This window comes from Coregonus lavaretus, assembly GCF_964263955.1.
Source record: "Coregonus lavaretus genome assembly, contig: HAP1_SCAFFOLD_6270, whole genome shotgun sequence".
In the NCBI taxonomy this organism is placed as follows: domain Eukaryota; kingdom Metazoa; phylum Chordata; class Actinopteri; order Salmoniformes; family Salmonidae; genus Coregonus; species Coregonus lavaretus.
This window is the reverse complement of record NW_028158694.1, coordinates 1-10,529: the sequence shown is the minus strand read 5'-3', so window position 1 is coordinate 10,529 and position 10,529 is coordinate 1. Positions and strand designations below refer to the sequence as shown.

The following is a 10,529-nucleotide window of genomic DNA, read 5'->3' as shown; positions in this document are numbered from 1 at the left end:
GTAACTTACATTTGACATTTACATAAGTATTCAGACCCTTTACTCAGTACTTTGTTGAAGCACCTTTGGCAGTGATTACAGCCTCGAATCTTCTTGGGTATTATGCTACAAGCCTGGCACACCTGTATTTGGGGAGTTTCTCCCATTCTTCTCTGCAGATCCTCTCAAGCTCTGTCAGGTTGGATGGGGAGCGTCGCTGCACAGCTATTTTCAGGTCTCTCCAGAGATGTTCGGGTTCAAGTCCGGGCTCTCACTGGGCCACTCAAGGACATTCAGAGACTTGTCCTGAAGCCACTCCTGCGTTGTCTTGACTGTGTGTTTAGGGTAGTTGTCCTGTTGGAAGGTGAACCTTCACCCCAGTCTGAGGTCCTGAGCGCTCTGGAGCAAGTTTTTATCAAGGATATCTCTGTACTTGTACTGCTCTGTTCATCTTTCCCTTGGTCCTGACTAGTCTCCCAGTCCCTGCCGCTGAAAAACATCCCCACAGCATGATGCTTCCACCACCATGCTTCACCGTAGGGATGGTGCCAGGTTTCCTCCAGACGTGAAGCTTGGCATTAAGGCCAAAGAGTCCAATCTTGGTTTCATCAGACCAGAGAATCTTGTTTCTTGTGGTCTGAGAGTCCTTTAGGTGCCTTTTGGCAAACTCCAAGCGGGCTGTCATGTGCCTTTTACTGAGAAGTAGCTTCCGTCTGGCCTCTCTACCATAAAGGCCTGATTTGTGGAGATGTCCTTCTGGAAGGTTCTCCCATCTCCACAGAGGAACTCTGGAGCTCTGTCAGGGTGACCATCGGGTTCTTGGTCACCTCCCTGACCAAGGCCCTTCTCCCCCGATTGCTCAGTTTGGCCGGGCGGCCAGCTCTAGGAAGAGTCTTGGTGGTTCCAAACTTCTTCAATTTAAGAATGATGGAGGCCACTGTGTTCTTGGGGACCTTAAATGCTGCAGAAATTTGTTGGTACCTTTCCCCAGATCTCTACGATAACACAATCCTGTCTCGGAGCTCTACGGACAATTCCTTTGACCTAATGGCTTCATTTTCGCTCTGACATGCACTGTCAACTGTGGGACCTTATATAGACAGATGTGTTTCTTTCCAAATCATGTCCAATCAATATAATTTACCACAGGTGGACTCCAATCAAGTTGTAGAAACAGCTCAAGGATGATCAATGGAAACAGGATGCACCTGAGCTCAATTTCAAGTCTCATAGCAAAGGTCTGAATACTTATGTAAATAAGGTATTTGTTTTTAATTTTTAATACATTTGCCAACATTTCTAAAAACCTGTTTTCGCTTTGTCATTTTAGGGTATTTTGTGTAGATTGATGAAGGAAAAAAATAGTTTAATGAATTTTAGAATAAGTCAAAAAGTAACAAAATGTGGAAAAAGGGAAGGGGTCTGAATACTTTCCGAATGCACTGTATATGTGCCTGTGCCAATACGCCAAGCGTGCGCGTGTAATTACAGATACAATCCTGCAAACCTGTTATTAGAATAAAGGGATGGGGATGACTTCTACATCAACCACTGCCAGTGGAGTTACATAGAAATGCACAGCTGATTCTGCAGGCCATGGAGGTGTGACGACAAAGAATGTTATGATGACTGCTTTAAAAGTGTAGCCAATCAACTCAATGTAGGCCTATAAGTGTGCTTAATGTAAGTAGTGCTTATAAATAACAGGTTAATTATTAACTATAAAAAAACAAAATCCGTACTTCGCCTTCAACTGACGGTTCGACAATTTATCGCAGATAACCTACAACTGCGCTTAATCTGTTGAAACGCTCGGGCTCATCTTTTAATATTGTCCACATGGGGGCGCAGTGATCCCGATTTTTTGATCCAGCTATGCGGTTACCTCAATGACCCCAGGCAATGGTGAGAGTTGGATTCAGCTCTAGGACTGACCAATGCGCCAGGCCATCGTGACTTCCCTGTTATAACAAGCCAGTATAAGAGCAGATATGCTTATCTTTAAACAAATAGAACTCCCATCAAATGTATTTTAGAGGTTGGATAAGAAGTAATTATGGTATAGATTATTGGAGCCTTTATACATAAAAGTATGTGTATCCTATGCAATTCACCCCTATCCATTTCTGAAAAGGGGAGGAAATTAGCCATAATGGAGGCTAAGGGATGATAATGTAATATCTATTCTCTGGGGAGGGATTGGAGCCCGTCGTGAGCTATAGAAAGCTACACAGGGAGCCATCCAGCCAGCCTGCCCGCCCGTCTGCCTCACGCCGTCAACCAAGCTCGGCCCCGCCCCTCCGTGGGTGGAGCTCCCCTCCAACACACACAGATAGACTGGAGTGTAGGCTATAACACTCCGCAGACCATACAATGTGTGTCAGAGATCTGTCTGCGCGACACAAGAGTAGATGTGAGCTCCTAGAGTTTATCACTGAACTGCGAGAGAGAGTGACGAGACAACACACGACTCACACCACAATCTCAGTCAACGCGAGGTGAGCATCTTTCTTTTTTGGGTGAAAGTGTCGCCTATATTATTGACTCTGTTTTGACTCCCAAATGGTCACCCTTTAAACGAATACGATTGTCATGGGACTTTTAGAATAGATATGCGTTTTAATAGTTATAATTGCTCACTGTGGTATTCTTGTTTGAATAATACGCCAAGAACACCATCATAGTTGAAAGGTGACTTCATGCCAGTCAGGGTCACACACATTTTACGCACACTACCCACACTCGCCTCTGTTTTTTCCAAAGGACTTGCAATACTTTTGAACACTTGGCTGGCTGGCTGTAGAATGTTGTGCATAAGATGTTAGTTATCTGGGCTTTTCAATTGGAACTTTATGGAGGTGTGTGTCTGCCTTATTCCATTTTGTCTAAACTATCTCCGTGTCCTTCTCTGCAGGCTTTCCAAGTGTGGGATAGAATGCCGGCGATAAGTAAACATTCCGACATGGAGTTTGACTCTCTACAACCCTGCTTCTATCCAGACGAGGATTACTTCTATTTCTGCGGTCCCGACTCTGCGCCTCCCGGAGAGGACATCTGGAAGAAATTTGAGTTGCTGCCTACGCCGCCCCTCTCCCCGAGCCGAGCGGCGCTACCCGGGGAGCTGGCCTCGGCGTCCGTGGGGAACTCGGGCGACTCAGCAGAAGGTCCCATGGGTTTTGGATTAGGCAACCCGCTGGGGTGCGACTGGACCTCGGAGCTCCTGTTCCTGCCCGAGGAAGATATTTGGGGTGCGTCGGATGGAGACCTGTTCGGCAGCTCCGCTTTGAATAATAACCCCAACTCCATCATCATTCAGGACTGTATGTGGAGCGGCTTCTCTGCCAGGGAAAAGCTAGAGAGGGTGGTCACAGAGAAGCTAGGCAAAGCCATTTCCACCGCGGCTGCCTGTGGAGTTAGTAAAAATGTCACTACCGCCGCCGTCATCACCACCAAGGCGCCTGAGCTGAGCCGCTCCGAGTCGGAGTGTGTGGACCCCACGATAGTCTTCCCCTTCCCTGTCAACAAAAGAAACGGTAGCAGCAGCAGCACCAGCAGCAGATGTCCACATGGGACGATCCCCGCATCTACTGCCCATTGTAGCGCCAAGGAAATTCAGAGCGACTCCGGTAAGCGAATACCTTCGGCGAGGATGCATGCGCACAAGACCCTTCGTTTTGATTACAGTAGCTTACAGTACAACAGCTAATAACCTAGTACCTCAATACTAATGCTCAAACCCAGTTTTAGTTTGTTGAGTTGACGTCATTCTGCTTCAAATAACATATGGCATTATTATTAGGCTATTATTATTATTATTGTCTTGTTAAGGTAATGGTAATTGGGGTGATTGGAAGTTAAGAGTTCATATGACTGGCGCAGAATCGGATTACCTTTTTACATTCCACACACACACACACAGTGATGGCGGCAGTGAGTGCTTGTGCCACAGTGAACGAGAGGGTTTATGTAATAGGCAGACGCCTCATCCGGCAGATGGCAGTAAAATTGGAGGATTGTGTGCATTACGAATTTAGATCCAGTTGACACCGAACATCTAGACACACGGGTTGTATAGGTTGATGTACTCGGCGCAGTCAGACAGTCCCAATCGAGAACGTGCTAAGTATACTGACTACTTGAAAAAGTGCCTTGTTTCACGGTTCGTTGGATGCTATGATTACGCACTTTACGCAAGGATTATTGAAATAACTAGGCCTCCATGGGTGTGAAATTGTTCCTTACATATTAAACAAATGCCATCCATACCAGCATGAACTAGACAGCATTATGTAAAAAGCAATTTATAGCAACTATTGTGTTCATGTGTTGAGGATGTGTGTGGGTGTGTTTCGGAAAGGGGGGTTGGTAAAAACAACAAAGCGGAAAATTCAACCTCTGTAATAACAGGATAATAGGTTATTCTAACACCCTAAATAGCCCAACTTTAGTTCAGCATAAATGTATCGTTTGGCAGTTGGCATGGAACTCTGGTACGAAAAATTTACTAGAGCTCTTTTGTGACGCCTGCGAAACGGTAGTAAAAAAAAAAAGGACCTCCAACTGGGAAGCGCCGGCTGGAGGCTTGAGCTATAGAGCCTTGCCAAAAGCACACCCCCTCCGACCGGCCCGCTGGCGAAAGGAAGATAGCTGGCGAGAAGAGGAGGAGGGCCTGTTTCATTAGGGGGCTGGCAGCTTTGAACAGGCCCTCCCATCTCGACAGCTGTCTCTCTGGCGCCGCTCCAGCGCCTCGGCTTAAAGCCGGTGATCCGATCGCACCACGTTCCCCCGCCCCGCAAGCCTGCTTGATAAAACCGTTTGCAGGGGCCTCTTCTTCTGCTCGCAGCGTTAAGTCGCATCTCTCTCTTTTCAACGCACTTTCCTCAGCATCAAAAAGAGTAATAGACGCACTGCAGACTTTACATTTTAGTCATTTAGCAGACGCTCTTATCCAGCGCGACTTACAGTTAGTGAGTGCATACATTTTTCATACTGGCCCCCCGTGGGAATCGAACCCACAACCCTGGCGTCGCAAACGTCACGCTCTACCAACTGAGCTACACGGGACCTGAAAGGCAGTATTAGACAGTGCCACTATAGATACCAACAGATATCCTATCCATGTTCAAGCCCTATGGGCACAGAATAGGCTTGCTGCATTTGGCACCCAATAGCAGATAATGGGATGACTAAAATCAAATGTTGATATATACAACACTTATTAAAAAGCCTACAGTATGCCTGGAAGCCAAATGCACCTCTGACATGTTTATCTGTACATTATTCATTTAAAACAATGAAGGATACACCCCCATAGTCTAAAGTTGCTCCCTCTCTTCACCATCTCCACTTCATCTGCACTGATCTTTTGGAAAATAAAGGAGCTTTGAGCAATATGGTGGATATCTGACAACCAGGTGCTGGCTTTCACCAGACCATCTCTTTCACATCAATGTAGGACAAGGAAAGGAGATGAGGAGAGGATGCCACTTTAGACTATTGACATTTACCCCTTAGAGATTCACTAGTACTCACTCACTCACTCACTCACTCACTCACTCACTCACTCACTCACTCACTCACTCACTCACTCACTACTAGTACGACCCACTTTCCCAGTGAGCCAGATATGAAATCATCCAGGCTGTCTCAGCTTCACATGTGGTCTGTCTAGAGAGAGAGGGGGAGAAGAGAGGGAAGAGAGAGAGGGTAAGGGGAAAAGAGAGGGAGAGGCGAGACACACCCCCTTACCACCCAGCTGAGTCTGTGCTGTGGTTCTGTTTTGATTCCTGTGCCAACTTCTCAGTGTGTGTGTGTGCGTGTGTGCTTATGTGTGTTAGACTGCCTCCGGAGGGTCTAGGCTTCAGAAGTGGGTTACTGTAAGCTGTAAAATGCCACACTGCTTTACGAACAACTAAGCTGATAATGATAGCCATTATCACAAAGGCATTTTAACTGGGGCTGCCGCCTCAATCACTAACTGCTTACGACTGCGTTCCTCTTCTTACAGCTTCAAAGAGGCCTACGCATTATTATTTTTATTTATTTAAGTCTACAAATGTTTGTTTTTTAAAGTCTTGTGATAAGTAGCGGCAGTAATATATATATACCAGCTTAGGTGTAATGAAAATGAAGAAGGCGGGAAATTATGAAAATAGCTAAATAGCTTTTTTGAAATCTCTCAATTTAAAACCGATTAGGAATTATGACTTTTAAATGCTTTGCGTATCCCATTTCATCATCAGTAACTGCCTAACTGGTGATGTCAAAACCTTTTCAAGAGAGAAGAACATGGACATTTCTGTAGTGGGTAAAGATGAGCAGGAAAGGCCAAAGAAGGGTTGTAGGACTGAAAACAAAGGACATAGCTTGTCTACAAGTCAGTCAGATGAAGCGTGTAAAAATGTAAAAAGCCTGGGGACTAGATTAGTGCTATAGGTGACTGACAGTAAGCATTAAGAGTACTCTCCTTGTGCAAACAGAGAGCAGAGAGTTGAGCAATGATCTCACTACTCCCAAACATACACACACACACACAGACACATTGGTGCGCGCACGCATACACACACACATGGAGGCAGAAAGACCCACACACACACACACACACAGCTATCTCATGCTATACTTGTGAGGACTTTATGGAGACCAACAATTGACTCCCATTCAAAATCCTATTTTCCCTAACCCCTAACCCTTACCCTTACCCTAACCTGAACCCCTAAGTGAGGACTGGCAAAAAGTCTCAACTTCTCTGAATTTTTGTTGGTTTACTATTCTTGTGAGGACTACTGGTACTCACAATTATAGTAAAACGTACACACACACACACACAAGGTACATAGTTCCCATAGTTGGTGAGTCAGAACAATTAACTAACTCACTCTTCTGTTTTCCTTTCCCAGAAGATGAAGACGATGATGAAGAAGAGGAGGACGAAGATGAGGAGGAGGAGGGCGAAGACGACTCGGACGGCGAAGAGATCGATGTGGTCACCGTGGAGAAGCGGCGCGGCTTGTCGCTCTTGGCCACCGGCACGGTCACTATCTCAGTACGGCCGAAGACGGGTGCCACTTCCGGGGGCGTGGCCTCATCTGGCGTCGTGAGCCGATTTGTTAGCAACCGGGGATCAGCGGGGTCAAACGGTTACTGTCAGGAGCTGATCATGAAGCAGAGCTCGGTCCACCAGCAGCAGCACAACTATGCCGCTCCCTCGCCGTACGCCTCCGACGATGACCACGCACCCCCCTCCAAGAAACACAAGACCTCTGACGCTCCTCGCCAACCTTCCCGCACCCTCTCTTCATCATCCTCATCATCATCGCCGTCATCCTTGACATCATGCGGCTCCTTCGCCATGGCAACGGCAGGTTCCAAACGCAAACGCAACGCCAGCGGTGACAGCAGCACGCGCAGCGGCGGTTCCTCCGGTAACTCCGACTCCGAAGACTCCGAACGGCGGCGAAACCACAACATCCTGGAACGCCAGCGGCGCAACGACCTCCGCTCCAGTTTCCTCACGCTCCGCGACCACGTGCCCGAGCTGGCGAGGAACGAGAAGGCGGCTAAGGTGCTGATCTTGAAGAAGGCGGCAGAGTATGTGTCGTCGCTGGAGGTGGACGAGTTGCGGCTGACGCAGGAGAAGGACAGGCTGCAGGCGCGGAGGCAACAGCTGATGAGGAGGTTGGAGCAGGCCAGGACACGCTAAGACTTGCCAGTGGCACATAACGCAAACACATACACACAAACATAGGAACATACACACACATAAAGTGCCTTCGGAAAGTATTCAGACTTTCCACATTTTGTTAGGTTACAGCCTTATTCTAAAATTTATTAAATCGTTTTTTTTCCCTCATCAATTTACACAAAATACCCCATAATGACAGAGCAAAAACTGGTTTTTAGACATTTTTGCAAATGTATTACAAATAAAAAACAGAAATATAGCATTTACATAAGTATTCAGACCCTTTACTCAGTACTTTGTTGAAGCACTTTTGGCAGCGATTACAGCCTCAAGTGTTCTTCGGTATGACGCTACAAGCTTGGCACACCTGTATTTGGAGAGTTTCTCCCATTCTTCTCTGCAGATCCTCTCAAGCTCTCAGGTTGGATGGGGAGCATTGCTGCACAGCTTTTTTCAGGTCTCTCCAGAAATGTTAGATCGGGTTCAAGTCCGGCCTCTGGCTGGGCCACTCAAGGACATTCAGAGACTTGTCCAGAAGCCACTTCTGCATTGTCTTGGCTGTGTGCTTAGGCTCGTTGTCCTGTTGGAAGTTGAACCTTCGCCCCAGTCTGAGGTCCTGAGTGCTCTGGAGTAGGTTTTCATCAAGGATCTCTCTGTACTTTGCTCCGTTCATCTTTGCCTCAATCCTGACTAGTCTCTCAGTCCCTGCCGCTGAAAAACATCTCCACAGCATGATGCTGCCACCACCATGCTTCACCGTAGGGATGGTGCCAGGTTTCCTCCAGACATGACGTTTGGCATTCAGGCCAAATAGTTCAACCTTGGTTTCATCAGACCAGAGAATCCTGATTGGCGCAGTGGTCTAAGGCACTGCATCGCAGTGCTAACTGTGCCACTAGAGATCCTGGTTCAAATCCAGGCTCTGTCGCAGCCGGCCGCGACCGGGAGACTCATGGGCGGCGCACAATTGGCCCAGCGTCGACCAGGGTAGGGGAGGGAATGGCCGGCAGGGATGTAGCTCAGTTGATAGAGCATGGCGTTTGCAACGCCAGGGTTGTGGGTTCAATTCCCACGGGGGGCCTGTATAAAAAAATATGTATTCACTAACTGTAAGTCGCTCTGGATAAGAGCGTCTGCTAAATGACAAAAAAAAATAAAAATAAAAATAAAAAAAAATAAAAATAATCTTGTTTATCATGGTCTGAGAGTCTTTAGATGCCTTTTGGCAAACTCCAAGCGGGCTGTCATGTGCCTTTACTGAGGAGTGGCTTCCGTCTGGCCACTCTACAACAAAGGCCTGATTGGTGGAGTGCTGCAGAGATGGTTGTCCTTCTGGAAGGTTCTCCCATCTCCACAGAGGTACTCAGGAGAGCTCTGTCAGCGTGACCATCGGGTTCTTGATCACCTCCCTGACCAAGGCCCTTCTCCCCCGATTGCTCAGTTTGGCTGGGCGGCCAGCTCTAGGAAGAGTCTTGGTGGTTCCAAACTTCTTCCATTTTAGAACGATGGAGGCCGCAACGTTTTGGGAACCTTCCCCAGATCTCTGCCTCGACACAATCCTGTCTCGGAGCTCTACAGACAATTCCTTCGACCTCATGGCTTGGTCTTTGCTCTGACATGCACTGTCAACTGTGGGACCTTATATAGACGGGTGTGTGCCTTCCCAAATCATGTCCAATCAATTGAATTTACCACAGGTGGACTCCAATCAAGTTGTAGAAACATCTCAAGGATGATCAATGGAAACAGGATGCACCTGACCTCAATTTCATGTCTCATAGCAAAGGGTCTGAATACTTATGTAGATAAGGGATTTCAGATTTTAATTTTTAATACATTTGCAAAAATGTGTAAAAACAGTTTTTTCTCTTTGTAATTTTCGCTGAGGATTTGTTAAAAAAATTATCCATTTTAGAATAAGGCTGTAACGTAACAAAATGTGGAAAAAGTCAAGGCACTGTATATACACACAGACATAGACACACACGCACACACACAAACCCAGATGACCCCCGTTCTCTCTGTCTCAACTTATATACTCACACAGACACACATACACACACATACGTGGAGCGACACAGGAGAGGCCGGTGGCCGGGACACAACGGGACTTTTACTTCCGCCACTTTTTTTGCACATTTGTTGACGTTAAGAATGTTTAGAGTTGAACATTTTTCAGAAAAAAATAAGAGAAAAGAACGAGGGAGCTGAAAGAAAGGAGAGCGGGAGCACGCTTCTCTGGGTCCTCTCTCTCTTTCTTGCTTTTGTATCATTTTCTTTTTTTGTACCTTGTTTCTTAAACTCAATGTGACACTTATAGAGCCCCAAACACGGTGACTTTCGAAGGGGTCATGTTCATTAGGGCCACCATGGCAAAACATGTTGTAACGGAAAGCAAAAACCGGCATTTCTCAATGTACAAGTTCAGGTATTCCCTCCCTATTTCAGTCCGTTTTCTACCGTTGGGTGTGTAAAAAATACACCCCGGGCATGGTGTCAGTTGGTTGGAAAGTTCAGAGTTCAACGTTCTCACTTAGGAGTAGAGTACTCGTTCTATGCCTTCACCACTGCGAACAGAAGACACTAGTAAAACCACGGTATAACAAAGACTGTAACGCTGTCACGCGTTGGCTCACAACTATGATGTCAAGAAGTTTTGGCGTCTCTCTCTCTCATCCTTTCTCTCTCCCTCTCTTTCTTCCTCTCTTGCACTGGTGCTCAAACTAAGGGCTCTATTCAATCCGTCTCGCAGAAGTTCAGCGTTACAGGGTGATTGAAATTAGCGGAGTCTGCATTCATGGTAAACGCTGCATATGTCGGCTCAATCGGAAATTACCTTTAAATGTATATAACACAATCTGTAGTC

At 46.6% G+C, this 10,529-nt stretch overlaps 1 protein-coding gene across 1 annotated transcript; it reads left to right on the top strand.

Annotated features, from left to right (window-relative positions):
• Window positions 1–2,340: 2,340 nt before the first annotated feature.
• Window positions 2,341–8,808, top strand: mycn (MYCN proto-oncogene, bHLH transcription factor). Its single transcript, XM_084197926.1, has 3 exons — window positions 2,341–2,477; window positions 2,894–3,605; window positions 6,879–8,808. Exons 2-3 carry the CDS (start codon window positions 2,915–2,917, stop codon window positions 7,679–7,681), a joined length of 1,494 nt encoding a protein of 497 aa, XP_084054052.1. The 5' UTR covers window positions 2,341–2,477; window positions 2,894–2,914; the 3' UTR covers window positions 7,682–8,808.
• Window positions 8,809–10,529: the final 1,721 nt, after the last annotated feature.

Bases quoted from the DNA above. Each gene is read 5' to 3' on its own strand.
- mycn (XM_084197926.1), top strand. From the start codon at position 2,915: ATGCCGGCGATAAGTAAACATTCCGACATGGAGTTTGACTCTCTACAA. The intron at 3,606-6,878 runs GTAAGCGAATAC...TTCCTTTCCCAG, and splicing joins GGAAATTCAGAGCGACTCCG to AAGATGAAGACGATGATGAA.